The 18,085-nt window shown below is 38.2% G+C and overlaps 1 protein-coding gene across 3 annotated transcripts in view; it reads right to left on the bottom strand.

Annotated features, from left to right (window-relative positions):
- LOC146488681 (histone-lysine N-methyltransferase 2C-like) overlaps positions 1-17,547 on the bottom strand; it is a 40,506-nt gene extending 22,959 nt beyond the window's left edge. The window contains exons 1-18 of one of the 3 annotated variants that reach the window (XM_085119335.1): positions 17,157-17,547; positions 15,788-15,834; positions 13,878-14,023; positions 12,903-12,999; positions 11,881-11,969; positions 10,455-10,953; positions 9,686-9,790; positions 9,213-9,270; positions 8,124-8,301; positions 7,057-7,171; positions 6,308-6,616; positions 5,342-5,845; positions 5,094-5,210; positions 4,801-5,013; positions 4,250-4,431; positions 3,813-3,977; positions 2,720-2,919; positions 329-966 (exon numbers count right to left, since the gene is read on the bottom strand). In XM_085119335.1, the coding sequence (XP_084975461.1) occupies positions 329-966; positions 2,720-2,919; positions 3,813-3,977; positions 4,250-4,431; positions 4,801-5,013; positions 5,094-5,210; positions 5,342-5,845; positions 6,308-6,616; positions 7,057-7,171; positions 8,124-8,301; positions 9,213-9,270; positions 9,686-9,790; positions 10,455-10,953; positions 11,881-11,969; positions 12,903-12,999; positions 13,878-14,023; positions 15,788-15,834; positions 17,157-17,163 (3,669 nt within the window). In that variant the 5' untranslated portion in view covers positions 17,164-17,547. Of the gene's footprint in view, positions 1-328; positions 967-2,719; positions 2,920-3,812; positions 3,978-4,249; positions 4,432-4,800; positions 5,014-5,093; positions 5,211-5,341; positions 5,846-6,307; positions 6,617-7,056; positions 7,172-8,123; positions 8,302-9,212; positions 9,271-9,685; positions 9,791-10,454; positions 10,954-11,880; positions 11,994-12,902; positions 13,000-13,877; positions 14,024-15,787; positions 15,835-17,156 lie in introns of all 3 variants that reach the window. The other 2 variants (XM_085119327.1, XM_085119344.1) reach the window with 2 other exon arrangements.
- Between the last annotated feature and the right edge of the window lie 538 nt (positions 17,548-18,085).

The raw sequence follows: 18,085 nt of genomic DNA, 5'->3' as shown, positions 1-18,085 counted from the left end.
TTCACACAAATTAATCTAAAAGATGGTTTAAGATTAACCTTATTTTACAGCATGCTGCTGGGATTTTCTGTAACTGCAGTTTCCGAAACAAAGCATTCTCAGACTTTTCACTCTTACACCTCTACTCACAATAGCTATAGTTGGTGAAGATGAATGATAAATAGCTTATGGTAAAAATGGTCGGTGCGAAGTCCTCTTAACATTCATGGTACACTGTTTCATATGGGCAGTGCTGCCACGTTGCCAATTATGTAAACATTTTTTTTGTAACTGCAATGGATCTTTTGTTACAAATTAAATCTTGACTGACACAAAGTGCAATACATGCCTGTGGCAATTGACTCCCAATGCTGGTGAAGTGAGATGGGCCACGTGATGCAACTGACAATCCAGGAGCTTTTCTTTTTACGCTTCCTCTAGCACCCCGACCAACAAACCGCCTTCCTCCTGAACCACGACCACGTAACAAAAAGCCGCCAACACCTGGACGTCCTGCACTAGACTGCCTGGGTCTGCTCACTCTTGAAGGGGGCAGCACTGGTTGGTGTTCAAGGCCATCCATGTTGTCAACCATGTTGGTGTCACCATCCTCCATGACTGCTCTGTTGAAGTAGGCATCTTTATCTTCCATGTGACCAGCAAAGCTGTTCCTTTTCACAGGACTTACAGGCAAACCAAACTTCTTGGGCTTGACCCTGTTCTTGATGACACGCCTCCTGGTGCCAGAGGGAAGCTTCAGCCTGTTCATGTGCCGTACACCAGATTCTGTCAATTCAATGCTGTTACCAGGAACGGGTTCTGGAATCTGTACTTTACTGAAGTGGCCAAATAACTTTAACTCCCTTAAGTTGTTGTTTTGCCGCTGGCAGGGATGCAGTGGTTTTCCAGATGGCTGAGAATTGCTGTTATCCTGTAAAAACTGAGGTCGATAATGGTGCAGTGCTGTAGCCCTGGGTGATGGGGGACCTTTGGAAAAAAAGAAGACTATTGACAAAATCGCTGTATAAATCAGTTTGAAAGTGAGACAGTCCACATTTGAGGTTATTTTAAGGATGGTGCCTACTAATACCGAAGTATTTTTGTGCTGTTTATGACTATACGGGAAAAACATATCTTAGCAAGGCCTATTGGAATCCAAAACGAAATTTAGGGGTAGCCATGCATTTTTCAGAGATAATTAAGCAATAATATCTCTAAAAAGAGCCAAATTTTAAAGCAATGCATGGGACTTTTTCCTAAATTCAAGCTAAATTATCTCTGAAAAATGCATGGTTACCCCCAATTTTCTTTTGAGATACCAAAAGCATTTGCTGAGTTCTGATTTCTCCATATAGCTTTAACCCACGCAAAATATCCCTGTCACTGTCACTGGCACTGTCCTTAAACCAACACTACAACAGTGTTAAGCTGCACATGAAAACTCAGATGGCTTTTCATATCTACTGACAGTTCACACAAGACAAAACATGAAAATGCAATGTAACAAGCAAATAATAATATGGTGCAAGAGGAAAGAAAAAGAAAAGATGAGATGAGAATAGCTCAGATGAGAAAAGATGACAATAAAAGATAACATGAGACAAGATTAGCCGGCGTGAGTTAGATAAGCTGACAAGGCTTGTAGTTTAAATACCCTCCACATCTCTGAACCCAAATACACATCTTTTGTAACGTGGTGGTACTGTTATAAGGTCAAAGTAAACTATAAATTTGAAGGATGTCATAAAAGATAACACAAATTTCAAGAGAGTTCAAGCTCCTTTCAAGCTAAATGCAAAAAAAAAAAGCGTGTGTTGGCACGTCATGCCAATAATTAGAACTTTAAATTGACCATCAGTGGGAAGTGGAATCATTAATTCACATTCAGAGTTTATGCTCATTAAGGTTACAATGTACCTTCAGGGGTGCCTCCAGTTTAAAGGATGTAGTGCCTCTTAGTTATATCACAGATACCCAAAACCTTATATCAGATTAAAACTTATAGAACTGGGTATTCACATATTTCATTGGTTTTTTTCAGAAAATGAATTCCCCAGTTTTCTGCACAGTCGAAACTTGAAGGTCCATCGTGTTAGAGTTTCAACTCAATGCGATTTGTTTTCTTTTGGAAATTTGTCTTTTTTCTCTAGGTCAGGATCCCAAAGGCTAAAAAAATGTGTTGGGGTTTACCTTACTTACATTGTATTCAAAAGTTACAGAACATTTTATAAAGTGTGAGGAAAACATGCAGGGTGAACTTACGGAAATCGCTTTCAAGGAAATAATTTTAAGAATTATTAAGTTCCTTGGCACATTTATGATGATTATAAATTTTCAGAAATTGGCGAAATCATTTTTGAGTTTTAAACTCTTGAAAGTGTCCCCTCCAAGCGAAAATTAAAATTAGAGAAAACAGAACTGTGTATGTTCAGAGACTTTAAGAGTCTCTGGCCTACATCCAACGACAGACATTTAGCTGCTGAAACTGAACTGAACTATACTGGCCTTTAAAACAACTCTTTCTGAAAGTGATTTTTGATCTCAAATACGCTTGACAATAAACCAAACAGCATTCCTAGACCTTTTCCTTTTTTTGCAAAGAACAGATCATGATTATCTTGACAAGCTTTTCACATGAAATCGTCTGATCTAGTGCTAGGTCTACGTGACAGACTTTCTAGTAAAAGAAAAAGCAATTTCTTCAGAGGGTTCTAGGGTGCTCAGTTATGTACTTACTAACCGTGCAGAGTGTTAGTTCCAGCAGAAGATAAGAAGGAGAAGAAAGGATGGGAAGCAGATGGAGTTCTACTAGACATACCGCTGACGCCAACAAGTGCTTGTTTGGTTTTTGGCCGACAATACAAACAGTGATATCCAAAATCTGCTGCACGATCAAGTTCTTCCTCATTTACAAGACCATCACATGAGCCATGAAGCCATCTACAAGAGAAAACAATACATGATATGTATACAGAAGATGTCTTAGCAACAATTTTGAACAAAAATGAACATTTCAATTACCTCAGTTACATTTTACAAATTTGAAAATTTGAATACTGCATAATTCCATGACAAGATGATCAAATGCACTTTTCAGTATGGGTACACTCTCCAGATCGAATTGGAATTTGGAAATGTTGGTTTTTGAGGAGAGGAAAAACCTGGAGTACCCGAAGAAAAACCTCTTGGAGGAAGGACAAGAACCAACAACAAACTCAACCCCCATGAGGACGAGGCCAGGAATCAAACCCAAGCCACAATGGTGGGAGGTGAACACTCTCACCACTGCGCCATTCCTGCTCCCCCATAACATTTTAACTGGCGTTAAAGAGACTATGTTATTTCTGTTTTTAGTCATGATGAAATTCTCATCAATGACAGAGTAAAAATAGCCAACCTGCTTTTAAACAACTATTATAGTGCATGGAAACCATCCATAGATGTTTTTGGCCAAGGTGGGCATGGGAAGACAATTGAAAAAGTTCCACAGGGGTTTTCAAGTTCTTCCCTTGTGTCTTACAAATAACTTTTAGTTATTCACTTGATTTCATCTTATTGGTGATTCAGATTTTATTCATGTGTGGGTAAGGTGTTAATTTTAAAATAAAAATGAGGCCATTAATCCCCATGAAAATGCCCCTTCCAGACAAGGCATTTATGTTTACAAAGCATCACGCCAACAAAATGATCAACATGACAATGTAGATAATCATATAGGAAATGTGAACTTAAGATGGTGGTCTTCAGAGTTATAAAGCAGCATTATAAAGCAGGATGTACTCTAACATGAAGTTATCAGCTCTACCATTAACACTTTACATCTTACAGCTTACCTTTCACAATGTGCACACTGTATCATGAGGTCATTGGTGTTGTACTTGATTTTGCAGACAGGACATGTTGTTTTGCTGGCACATGGACCACACTGGGTGTAATTTGACATCCACTGACAACCAACTCCTGGTGTAGTTGTTCCACAGTCAATACAAGTAACACACCTGAAGGAAAAGATACTACATGTATGAGCCTTCCACTCAAACAGAGCAAGACTACAAGGAGGATAATAACTGGCTTGGTCAAGAAGAACCAACCGAGGTATTGCTTATGTTCATAGTTTTATTTGTTTATGTTTAAGTAAATGGACAGAATTTAGAAAGCAAAGGCGGTATTGTACCTAGGACCTTGTCCCACCGCAAAATTCCACTAGTTCCATGTACTATATGAAACGGAGGATCTAGGTACTCAACTACAGAGGACAAAGATTACTCACCACTTGCATTTCCAGCCTCCCTGTGGCACATGCCCGAGTGGAGGATCGAGGCAGTAGGTGTGGTAAGAGATATCACAGCTGTCACACAGCAGAAGACGTGCCTCATCACTTCCCTTGCCACAGCCCTCACAGAGAGTACAATCCAGACAACGCCAGCCCTTTGTTAAGACCACTTTGTTGATCTTAAAATAAAAGGAAGACACTTGGTTTTATAACAAACTAGAACTTGATTCCTATACCAAGCGCAACAAAAACAGCCCCATACCAGACAATCCAAATTTACAAATTTAATGAAACCCAAGCTGAAGCCATGACGAAGACCACTGACCACACAAACAACTTTGTTTGGATTAGGATGATGGCAGAACTCTAACTGCAACCTGTCCACATTGATAGACCCACACCATCTAATGCTTAACAACGATAATAAATAAAATATGTTGATGCTCAGTTAATTAAAGACTTTGAAAAAATGTACTGTCTGTGTAGTAATTAATATGGACAACCTCTATAATTATACTAGTTTTAAGCTGAAAAGAAGTCTGCTCTACCTTGACACCAACACAGTAAGGGTGGTAAGACTGTCCACATTGTGAGCACATAATCAGCTGACCCTCTGAACCTTTGCCAAAACTACCACAGCACAGACACATGTCCTGCTTTGTGGTAAATTCATCATCTGCAGAAAAGAGCACCAGGGTGGTGTGCAGGCTCTCAGACTCCTCTTCCTGGTTTGTCTGATCTACTGTGTTTGCAGCGCTTGCCTGTGAATAAACAATAGTCCAGTTACAACTGATAATTAAATTACCACTCCCTAAACAGAACAGCAGCTTATTTTACTCACCACATTTTCTTTGCCCGGTGAGGTCTGTGGTACTGCTTTACTCTTCAGTTTGTTGGGCGGACGACCTGGTTTACCATGTTTTGACTTCTTACGCGCAGGAGTTCCACTTGCCTTGGACTGGAGAAAGAAACAACAAAGTCAATGAAGCAGGGGAAAATTTATGCCATAGATTTCTTAAATTTGACACCTGTAACCCTCCAGTACAAGTGACTGGTACTGTTGAATTTCGTCAGTATGAGTATACAAACCTTAATCTTGCCAGTCAGTTTTCTCTTCCCTGATACCTTCGGAGGTGTAATATAGGAATTACGATGTTGATAGTAGATAGGCGGGGGTGCTTTTGGCTCTGACAGATGCCGGTCCATTACCGAAAATGACGGCAATGAACAGGAATCAGTAAGATCAGCAGGTGTTGCTAGCATGTCCAATTCATTATCAGGCTTCACAACCACTTCCATTTCTTCATCCAGCGGCAGTTTCTCACCCAAAGACAGTTTCTCAGGCTCAATGTTGTCGAGATTGGGAATAGGAATGGTCTCAGTGTCAGTGACATCCAGGACAGGATCAAAGTGCCGCAGAGGATTCAGATCATCCAGATGGGAAGGTAAAAGAAGTCCATCATCCATGTTACAAGGGCTCATGCGTCCAGCTGCCATTGTCAGTGTACGCTTGTCTTCTGGTGGATAGTCAAATGACATGTCTTCATCAGTGGGTGGGTCATTAAAGCCAAGCTCAGTTCCATGATTCTTGTCCTGCAATCATCAACAAAGGAGTGTTACTACATACTCAACAAGTTTCTTTGACCTTTGGGGAGAGTGTTAAAATCATCTGCCAGGTACATGTAAGTTTGAATAAGCTTCAATCAGTTGGTTTTCTTGCCTTCTAATAGTGACATATAGTACATCATCAAAGTTTTTTTCGAAAAACTGAAATGGCATACAAACTAAACAAACAATCAGAAAAATATATTCGCTCTCAAGTTTACAACACCAGTTGGTCAAAAGCGATTACACAAAGACTGTATTTTTATTGTTACAATGTCCATTTTTACAACACAGTTAAGAAACTGTCACTTGTTAAATGGATAAATTAAATTGATTAACCATAACAATTTCCTGATTAGATTAACTTTTGCGAGAGAGACAATAAATGAATTATTTCCCTCTGCCTTTGTTAGCAACTGAATCCACAAGCAAGATACAAATAACACTCACCAACAGCTGCAGAGAGCCCTTCTTTGGTTTGCATTTGGGACAGACATAGGGAAGATCTTTGGAACTATACTTTTGATAATCCTCTCTATCAATGTGATCACAGCTAGCATGAATCCACTTCTCACAGTAAAGACACTGCACCATGGCGACATCAGTGAACTGTCGGTAAGCCCTCCCACACAGTGGGCAAAACAGGCCCTTATTACGCTGTTGATAGCAACTGTCACACACAGAGAAGTTGTGGTGCCAGCGAGAAGTAGGTCCTCCTCCAGGGGTATTTGAACCACAGTCTTCACATCGACGACAACTCTAAGGAAGCAAGAAAGATGTTTGTTGATTATACACAAACTACACGTAAACCAAATTCAGCAACCCATCAAACCAGAGCTTCACTACCTTCTCTATAATGAGCTCACTAGGAGGTTGCTACTTCCTCCTCAACAGTTTGCCCAAGCACCACAATGTAAATTGAACTATCCAAGAACACAAGTCCTAACCTTGGTGTTTTTTTGTTTTTGTTGTTGTTGTTCATTTGTTTGTTTGCTTGTTTGTTTCAGGCATTGAATTAATAACTATGTTGTACCTAATGCACCTATCATCAGCCATCCCCTGAGAGGGGATCCAGGACGAAGGAGGGGACTTTGTAAAGTTCCTCCTCAAGAGTACTGAACTAGTAGGGTAAGTCATTTCTTGGAGACAGAGTTCCTTATTCATAATCAATGCCAAAAAAATAAATTAAGATAACCAACCAGACACTTCCATCCAGTCTTGGGTATTGTACTCATAGGGGGGTCGAGGCAGTATGTGTGATACCCAGTGTCACACAAGTCACAAACTAACATCCTGTTGTCATCACCAGGCTGCCTGTAAAGTTTAAAACTCAATGTTAACTTTGATCCAACGTTTCTGTTTAATAATAATATCGACCCAGGCCACTGTCATCCTACATCCATCTCATGCTCTGGTACATGTTCCATTTTTTCAAGGACAGACTCCCTAGGTCATGGTATTCAATAGGAAAGGGGACAGACGGACACTAACTGTCATGTGTCGACTTTGCTTTACCTGGGAAGAGGGCTCAAGGTTAGTCCATTTAGTACTGTTGACAAAAGCACTATTATCTGACAAGTGCTAGTTGAAATAGAAGACTGAGTTACTGTTGTGGAAATTATTAATAAAAATGCTTGAAATATTGCCTGGATCTTTATCACTCTTCAAACCATTGTCAGTGATACATGTCCTTGAATTTGACCATGATATGCTTATTTATATATTTATGATTCTGCCTATACAAATAGGGCACAGAACGATCAATCTATGGTGGATTAGTGTAAGTTGAACAGTTAATCCAGGGCCCAGTTGCTCGAAGCATGGTTAGCGCTAACCCGGGTTAAATACCATAACAACCTATAGGTTTTAATACCTCTTAACCAATGGTTAACGCTAACCATGCTTCGAGCAACTCAGCCCTGATCATTAAAATGTGCCCTTTACGCTACAAGTAACATCTTGTGACAAGCCAGTTCACAATGTCATAAAGGAATAGGGGTCTCATAAATCCACAGGTGATGCAATATGCTTCTTTCAATATATGCTCCTTTCAGCTTCACACTGTTTATTCATTGCTGTTCTTCATGTCCTCTAGGCCTCACTGAATTTTCATATTTCAAAAAAAGCCTAATATATAATGTCCCTGCCATTTACCTCCCTAATTACGGCTTTTTTTGTCTCTTATTGTTCTAATTAAAGACTGGAATTATAGGGAGAAAGGGGTTTTAAAAATGTACATGTAACTGTCACAAAGCAAAGAACAAACCTGCAACCCTGACAGACTTTACAATCTGGGCACTGCCAGCCCATCCTGATCACAGAAGTCAAATCAACAGATGGCTCCAAGCACCGTCCGTGGTAATGACGGCCACAGCTTGTGCAGAAGATTTGATCAGCAAAATCTTTAGCTTCCCCACAGAGGACGCACTCTGCTTCACTGCCCGCTAGGAAAATAAGTAACAGTATCACAAACAAGATTACTTATGACTGTTATTTGGAAGTTAGAATAGTATGAGGTAACAAAACAATACATCAGAATTTTCTCACAGTCTACGAAGGCACAATTCCCATATTTTAATATCAAGGCATGGCATGGCATGGCATGAATGAAGTCATTAGCTGATGCCCAGAAAAATACCCAGGGGCAATAACCAAGCCCAAGAGTGTTGACCCACCCCCCCCCCCCCCCGCCAAGTAGTACCAATCTTACACTAAAAAAAAAAAAACGTCAAGACATTCAAACTCCAAAAGAATTGCAAATTTCCACATCCAAAAAGGCCCTTCACACCTCCTTGTGGACTTGACCACCCCCTACCTGCAGCTACATTGTAGACAGTGCCATTTTGACTACTGGCAGAGACGAATATGATATTAATGCTACTGCAGGGGTTTCAATAAGTTTTGAAATACCCTTCTGAGCTAACTAAAGTAGGCTGTGACCTGTTGAAATTTTTTTTTAATAATTTGAGTAAAAATAAAGACAAAGTCGGCGAAGGTAAGAGGTAAATTCTGACAAAGTAGGTGGCGATTTTTGCCGGTTGCCGGCTTCTAATGAAACCATTTATTTTATTTTATTTATTTATTATTATTTATTATTACTTTAATTATTATTATTTATTATTATTATTATTATTATTATTATTATTATTATTATTATTATTATTATTAATTTCTTTCGTTATTCTGATGAATGAGATCCTTCCGACCATTTGTGTTATTTTCAGACAGCCATTTATCCATGAAGGTATCCCTTGGGAGTCAACTTGCATGCCCACTTTTGTGTGTAACTTCTTTCCTAACAACAACATTTCTAAACTAGAGACCACAGAGGATTCTCACTTCTTAAATTACTTACCAAGACGTCCTGCATCTTCCAAGTGATCTGGGCACAACATAGTCATGGATTTAATGTCCTGCAAGGATATCAAAATTGTTTTAATTAAAATGGGAATCCAAAATTAAAAGTATACCAGTCACAGGCACCTTTGGTCACAATTATCCACTGACCCTAATGGCCCACTATATCAGCTTCTACCTCCTACAACTTTCAGTTACCACGGCATCTGTGCACACTAAACGATTTAACATGACTTTACTTTAAATATATGCTTGTTTTATCGTACCTGACACTTACCATACTTAGTGTTGTCTTAAAAAATAAAATAATGAAATACATTCTGTTGCACATTTTAGGAATATGAATGTATTCTTACACATGATTGTAAATTCGAATGTACGCTTCCCATGATGATTTTCAATAAAGACTTTAACTAACTAATGAGAACCCTATAGATGCAAGTATGTTGAAATCGAGTGAACAGGACAGACCTGAAAGGAGCCACTACTGGCAGCACAGGGATAATGGTAGGTCTTGCCGCACCGCGGAATCTGACAAACCACACTCGCACCAAATCGATTGCAATGACTGCAACGCTATGGAATAAAATGTAATGCAAGTGAATTACACAATAATTAAATTGAAAATTACAAATGAAACAAAGTTAACTTGCACATAACACTTGTCTGTTTCCAAGCCAACTTGGGTGAGAAATGCTAAATAGCCCCACTAACCACCAAAATTGGTTTATGCACTATTTATACACCGGGCTCAAATCATCTAAAGGCTAGATGACTTTACCCACTGAATAAGTCACTATCTGGCAGATTAACTGTGCAGGAAACTTCCATATTACTGTTTAATTTGTGAATAGACAAGAGCATATGTATAATGAAGTAAGAGGTTAGTATGCAGAAATCTTGCCAAAAACATTAATTGAGTACACTTGCTCCGCCTTATCCACTGGATAAAGTTATCCACTCAATGAATACTCTGGCCAGTTGAAGACAGGACACTGGACAGCCTTAACCATATAACTACAATCCGAGACAAAACTATTGAGAAGCCTTGAAGCCTTATACCACCAACAAAGTGGACAGTACAAAATTTTGAGGACCCCAAGCAAAATCATGTTTTTGGTTATTTCAACTTCGATTAGGGAGGAAGGGGTGGTTGGGCTTCTTCCGTGAAGTGTAGATTTTTGTTGACAGTGGTAGCTATACTAAAACAGAATTGTGCCAGCCAACACAATGCTCTTACCTCAGATAAAGCGTCAACAACAGCCTTATCAACATTTATTAAATCATAAGAATCAGTTTGGCTGACTCCTTCAGACCATGCGGCACAACAATGATGAGCCCAAGTGTAGCCATCTTCCTCAAACACATCACTTAGCTCCTTCTCTCTCGCAGTTCCATACGTCGTCTTATCAATTGTCAATTCCTGGGTACCAGATCTCAGTGGCAAACCAACTACAACGATTCCTTTCCTTCTACCACGTCCAGGGGGTCTGCCAGGCCCACGGCGAGTTACAACTGGCTGAGGTTCGGGCTGATCTTCAACAAACTGTCCTGTGTCCAATGGATCTAAATCTAGCCGGTCTCTGAAGGGGTCACAGCCACTATTCTGCCGGTGGAGTCTGTTTTGGAGCTTCTTGCTGGCATTGAATCCTGGAGTTGGTGCATATCTCTGCAGTTTGCCATGAAACATGCGCATCTCCACACCACAGTTGCAGAATGAACAAACTTTGCTCTTGGCCCTATTTAAAAAGAAAATTGACCGGCAAAGGAGTAAGGTTGTGCAGCACTTGAGTAAAAGGACCGTAAATATAAAGGGCAACTGTACTTATTGATGTGGATTCTGAAATGCTCCTAAGGATGGTGCATCCTTTTGCAACTGCGCATACATTCTGCGCATCACAGGATGGTTCAAGAAAGTTGGGTTTTTTAACAGCAGTGCCTGCTAAAACAGAGATATTTTTGCATGGTTTATAACTACATGGGTAAAGCAGATCTTGGCAAGAGTTATTGGAATCAGAAAATTAGGGGTAACCACACATTTTTCAGAAATAATCGAGCTTCTATTTTTGGGAAAAAAATGCCACACATTGTTCTGTATTTGGCACTTTTTTGAATTATTGTTGCTTAATTATCTCTGAAAAATGCGTGGTTACCCTCAATTTTCTTTTTTTTTCCCGCATAGTCATAAACTGTGCAAAAACTATTTTGTATTAGGAGGCACCATGTGAAATATGGATAAAGCAATAATGATGGTCAACTAACCCCAAATCTTGGGTAACAAAGCATTAACAGTATTACTTAAAATAATTCCTGACTTATAATACAATACAACTTTGTAAGTTACTTTTAAATATAATTTGCTTATTATACATATCATGTCATCAGACCGATGAAATAATACCCACTAAAGATTATACCCATAGGAGTGTGTTTTGACGTCTTGAAAGTGAAGCCAACAGGCTTCATAAAAGCAAGGCAACTACTGTATAGACCACTTCTGAGCTCTGAAAAAATCTTCTTCTAACATTACAGAGAAAGAGACAAAAACCTCCATTTTACTTCACGATAGATGCCACAGGTCTTCCAATACAATATTTAACCTGTGGTTCCTTTGTTGAATGCAATAAACAGAGATGACAGACATAAAAGATGGATAAAGGACTTACAACTTGTCCTCCATGTCTGTTCTGTTGGTAACTCTTAAGCCATCAGATGTCAAGCTATCATACAGCGGCTGTCCTGACCCATCCAGAGCCTGCACAGAGTAAGATGACATCTCCTGTTAGGGGAGACAAATTATCACAAATCTAAATTTGAATAAAAAAATAGTGGCATGACTATTTCTACCTACAAACGAAAATCAACACAATTAGGGCTATTCTTTTCACACAGCCTCTAAATTATTTTACAAAACTGTAACTGTCGATAAAACATTGGAGCAATGTTTCCTGAAGGAATTCAAGGCCACAGGCAAAAAATCCGGTGAATGTGAGCTAAAACTAAAACTGCTCTCAGCCCTTCAGTTTCTGCCTACAAGTAACTTTACCTACATTTTGTGTTCTATAAGTCTGACAAACACAAAATAAAAAAATGCTTCTTATTGCTGTCAACCCAATTTCCCTCTTGCCTTCCTTTATAAGGGTTTTATTTCAAGTTGTCTCTTCACTAATTTACTTATCACTTATTACTTACTTCTCTTTTCCATGTTACCATCTCCCACCAATTACAGCAAATCATCTTAATAGTTATAGTTTTAAATGTTCTTCAGCTGTGAGAGTTCAGTGATAGCTTGTTTAAAATATAGTGAGCTAGCCTCTTTGAATTATCTTATAACTTATTATTAGAGTTGAATGTCTCTCAGTAAACAGCTCCCCAATCAAAACTTGTTTGAAACCATTTTTAACCTCCCCTAGCTGACCAAGTTTTCAGAACCCAAGCCCAGTCAAAATTGTTTTGAGTAGTAGGCAAGATGGATTGAGTAGTGGGCAACTAGTTGACACCTAGTATTAATTTTTGAGATGTAATATTAATTTTTGGTGTGAAACAGGCCACAGATATTTCATTGAAGGCAGCAAAATTGCCAGCTACTGGAACATTTTGACTGGGCTGGAACCCAAGAGTGATAAGTACTTAAAATTCTACTGCTCTGTTAAAAAAGAAACAGGGCCCAACAGTACATTTTCCTTACCATCAAATCGCCATGATTTGGATTGATGTCATGGTTATCACGGTTATGCTCAGTGCAGGAACCAATGGGTGAGGATTTGATAGGAGATTTCAACTTACTGAAAATAAAATAACACAAAATACAGTAACTTGTGACTGACTTAAGAGGACAATAACACTTGCAATGGTCAACTCAAATTTAACTGAAACACAAACAGATCAAGGAAGATTAAATGAACCGTGACAAAGGACCAGAGTCACAGTTTTCTGTGAAGTGGAAAGGTTATTTTAATTTACGAAGTTGGCAAGAAACAGAATGGATTGAATGCTTTTGACTTCTACTGTAAAAACTTGCAGAGTAATGATCAGAGACAGCAATTTAGGGTTAACTCAGACTTAATTCCTTTGAAAGACAAAGAATATTTACTTTCTTTGATGTTGAAGTTAACTTTTACAGAACAATTTGGATGAGATGAGAATTACATAATTATCCTTTCATATTAGAAAATAACACTCTCAAATGTTCTTCTATGTAAAACCAGTTGTCATGCTCAGTCAGGCATATGTTTATTTACTATATTTGAATAGGAATCCCCATTGTGTTAAACAGGAAAGATTTTAATCCCTGACAAATTACAGGGATAATTGACAAATTTAATAGGTTACAATATTGTTAAGTAAATAATATTCATCACAGTCTACTTTAAAAAAAATTAAGTTAAACATATCATAACCTTTGACACAGTAACTAAAAAGATACAGCAAAAAATGGCTTTATGGAACAACAAAACACATTTCTTCCACGAAAATAAAATTACACTATAATCAAGTGGTATAATGTAATACATGCTCAAGCAAATTATATTGTTCACTGGATTACATGAAAATATTGGAGACTATTGTGTCATAACGACCCAAAAACAAATGGTTAGATGAGTTCTTTTACAATACAGTGTTCACAAGTGAATTAAACAAGTTTAAAAAAAATACACAGTACCTGTGAGCGTTGACTCTGGTCTTCTTTGCAGGCTGAGGCTTTGGTCTGTTTCGCACCCTTGTTGAACGGCCCTCTTCTCTCATGCTCATTATGAAGTTCTCTTCAGAGTCTGGTGTTAGTGGAGAGCTTGGATACGGGCTCAGTGACTGCAGTCCATCAGAAAAATAATACATGAGCATTCAAGAAAGTTACAAACAAAACTATGCAAAATTTTATTGAGGTCAATGAGCTAAATAATCACAATTACATGTGCTATGCAAGAAATAGGTTAAAATGTTACTTAAAAATAATTTTTTGCCATGAGCCCCTTGCATAAGGGTGAAGAAACAGTTGTAAAACACAGCAAAAATTGCATTGTCATAACTTTGACATAATGCCAAAAATATGTGATGTCTGCCTGTCAATTTTTATTTTCCTTATACTAGGTTTACAGCCAAGAAATACAAAATAAGTGGAAACAAAACACAAAGAAATTAATTTTTTTTCTAAAGGTGACAAAAATTCAATTTGTCTGTTAAGATACTAAAAAAAGGATAAACAAGGACACCATTGCACCAAGACTTATGCTCTTTGAGGTTTTTTGCATTAAAATAGCCTATTTATCGTACCAATGAACCCAAAACCTCAGAAATTAACATATTAAACAGAAATACAATAAAAAGTAGACAGATCATTCTTAAAGAGCAAGTATTTGTTCATGTCAGTGACAGGAGATCACAGGCAACAACAAATATAACGTAAATATTTCTAAGCCCTAACAAGATATTCACGACATCACTCTAATTCAAAGATGTCACAAAAACAACAGGGAAGTTGCTAAAAAACAATTTACTTGAACTGTATCTGTATCTGTCAAAAATCCAAAATAGTTCTGTACATTAATATATGTCAACTTCACATCTGTAAAAATGTATCGTGGAATTTGGAAAACACTTTCAAGTTAAACTATAAATCCAATTCCCAGATGGAAGAACTTGAAAATTGTCAAATACTTCCTTGAACATCTTATCTCCTCTACTTCCTGTTAGCTTCCTGCACAGTAAATTACAGGCCTTCATTAGTCAAACATTGGCAAGGAAATTTAGAATCCAATTTGGAATAGACACAGAGGAAATTTAACAGACCCGGTCACAGTTTCCAAACTAAAAACCATAATTATTGCTTTTTCAGCCAGCGGAAAAAAAAAAAAAACCACGACAATTATGTGAGTGATTTTAAGTCATTCCAATTACAGAATAAGATAATTAGGGCCAATGTGAAGGACCATATTATGTTATAGTAAGGCCAATAGATTGAGCAAAACTTTGAGCGACAACGCAAGATGCTTCACTTGATACTTCATTAAGGTTACTTTGTGTCTCTCTTAGCCACAAACTTGTAAGCAGCAGCACAACTTGAAAGAGTGCTATTGCAAAAACCTATAAAGTCTTTTGTGTGAGAAAAAATTTTGGTTGTAAACTGAGAACCTGTCAGATGAAATCGTATATAGTGATCCAAAAATAACAAAAAAAATCTTTAAAACAGTCGAACAGACGATATATCAAATTTTCCGTACAGGTGAAAAAATGTTTTCTAGACAAGCATTGCATTATTTCCAATTTCTAAGAACCAAAAGTTATGTAGAGCCTCTTGCTCTGACTATCTTAAACAAATAGTGGAATTCAGTTTAATTTTCTATTTTAACACGCTTGGATTAAGTCTAATAAATTCCTCAGTATGTCGATTGGACACAAAAAAAAGTTGAAATTCTAGCAGACAGAGATTAGCCAAGGAAACGGTCCGAACACAACCAAAGACATACGAGGAATAGAGCTCGTGATAAAATTAATGCCACAGGTTCGGATAACCAAGCAAAGTTTTAACCTTCTAACCTTATTTACTACAAAAGAAAAACGGTGGAAACAACTCACCAAAATTTCTGTGGTTCTTGGTCTACCAGGGCCTCGCTTTGATCGTCCTGAAAAGTGAGAACACAAGCTTTACAATTAGGAGAGAGAAAATAATAAATAAGAAAACCAAGAATGCAACACTTAGATATTTTGAAACACATGTTGAATTGTGATCGTTCCAGCTCTGGAGACCAGAGTTTGCAAGGCGTTGTCTGGCTGATGGATTATTATCATGAAAATAAATCATACTTTCAGTCATCTTGAACAGTTTAAGCTTTATTTTTTTCTCCCAACGTTGGTCTTAGCTGATAGCTCTGCATCAATGATCGTTTAGTACGAGTAAACTGAATTGAAGAGAAGCCATGGCGATATAAAACTTGCAAGCAAATGGTCATCGAAAGCATAGCCAAGTCGGACTCTTCTTATAGAAAAGACTCCAACTAAAATTAGTACGTATTTCATCCGTGCTCCATTCCACGGGGAAACTCCGATAGAACAACAAATGAACATTCATAAATAATACAAAATCGCAAAGAACGCAGATGTTTCGCCCGGTAAACGTATCGAGAACATTTTCACGAACGACATCTTTTCGCGATACTTATAAGCGGTGCAGTAGCGGTCTAAAACAGACCAAAAATACATGCAAAATAAAATGCGTCTGCTAAAAAGAAATGACCTTTTTCGATTTTTCACCCACCGTACATCCGCCATCTTATGTCATATGCAGTAATTATTCATATCGCTAGAACATTGGTTCGTGCCTTTGTTCGCATTTCAAGAATCACAAGATTCTCGTGTATTCAATCTACGAAAGACGTTTTCCTCAAGTACTTGGCTGTGAAGATTTTTACTTCCACAAATGTTCCAATTGTTATATTCCTGAACCGTGTGTTACGCCCATCGAACGAAAAATCAACTGTTATTGGCAACATAACCCATGAATGGCCGCGGTTCTGTTTAAAGGGAAGATAGCGAAGCGTCAATAGTTTTCCCGAATTTAAAGGTATTACCAGAAAGCTTTTCATCTTTTTGGTTAAAAAAGATAGTCCAACAGAGATTTTTATTATAAACTCACGTGGTCCTCTAGAGTTTATGAGAGATATTACAGTTTAAAGTTGGAACGCGCCACAATCTTTGGACTTAGCACAAAATGGCGTCCCTCAGACGAGTACATACAGCTACAAGACATGCAAGGAAAAAACAGACGTTGTTTTGTACGTCAGCCAATTTACACAGAACTAATCAATAAAATGGTTTTTATCAGAACATGAATAAGACAAGTCTAAAGCACGAACAAGAGGGAAAGAAATACAATTCAAGTTTCTGCGGATTTACAGTACAGCACGTCATCGTATGCAAGTTTAAAACAAAACAAATTTCTACTCACCAGACATGTCCTTCAGTCTCAAGTTCTGCAATCAAAGCTGTGTTTCCAAAAGTTTCTTCGGATAATTTTAATCCAAAGCAATCCACTACACTTTCCAGAACAGATATGCTCCGCCTTTGCAACTCAGTAACGCGTCAAACGCAGTCAAGAAGCTAGAAACGCAAAACGACTATTGAACTCATCGCACTTTTCCAATTCCCTACAACGATCAAGACTTCGGATCCGATTTTTCTTAAATGTACATAGCTTCCTCTCAGAGACGACACAATTTTGTTTCTTCATGCAAGCTTCACTAAGTCTCTAAGAAGGGGAATTTCAGTGGCCTCTGAGCCCATAGCATGCCGCCATGCATGCTAGAGATCTGCAATAGCCTTGCGCGAACAACACGACCCCCCATGAAGTGGCCACGCCAATCAAATCTGCCCGCTCCTCCTCCAATGACGAGCGCTGATTGGCCAGTGGTAAGTGACGCGGCGGTAAAGTGGAAGAATTTTCGTCAGCTGATTGAATTATTACCGCGCCACCAAGTTTGCCAGGCGTTCCAAATAGCGCCTGTTTGTCACGAAACCGAATAAATAATTTTGCGCTAAGAGGTAGGTTTAAAAGAAGGAATGCATTAATCATTTAAAGAGCTCGAACCAGTAATAAAAGAAGCTTTCTGTTAAATGGGAAAATATCTAAAAAGTGTAAACACAGGAAATGTATTCCGTTGGTATCGCGGTGACCTTGTGGAAGATTTTCAAAGGATTGTTTTTGAATAAAAATAATCGCGAGGCATGTATGGTCGATTTCAGAAGTATTTTGCTTTAATTTCTCCGATAGTCCATAAGGTTATATCGCGCACTTTCACCGTCTAACCATGTTGCTGATCATTTAAGAAAGACAACCCGAAAATTGTTTTAATTTGTTACAGCAATTCAAGGCTTCTT

The sequence above is a fragment of the Pavona decussata genome, unplaced genomic scaffold, assembly GCF_977016875.1.
Source record: "Pavona decussata unplaced genomic scaffold, jaPavDecu1.1 SCAFFOLD_9, whole genome shotgun sequence".
Classification (NCBI taxonomy): Eukaryota; Metazoa; Cnidaria; class Anthozoa; order Scleractinia; family Agariciidae; genus Pavona; species Pavona decussata.
Note: the sequence above shows the minus strand (reverse complement) of the source record. Positions and strands in the feature narration are given on the sequence as shown.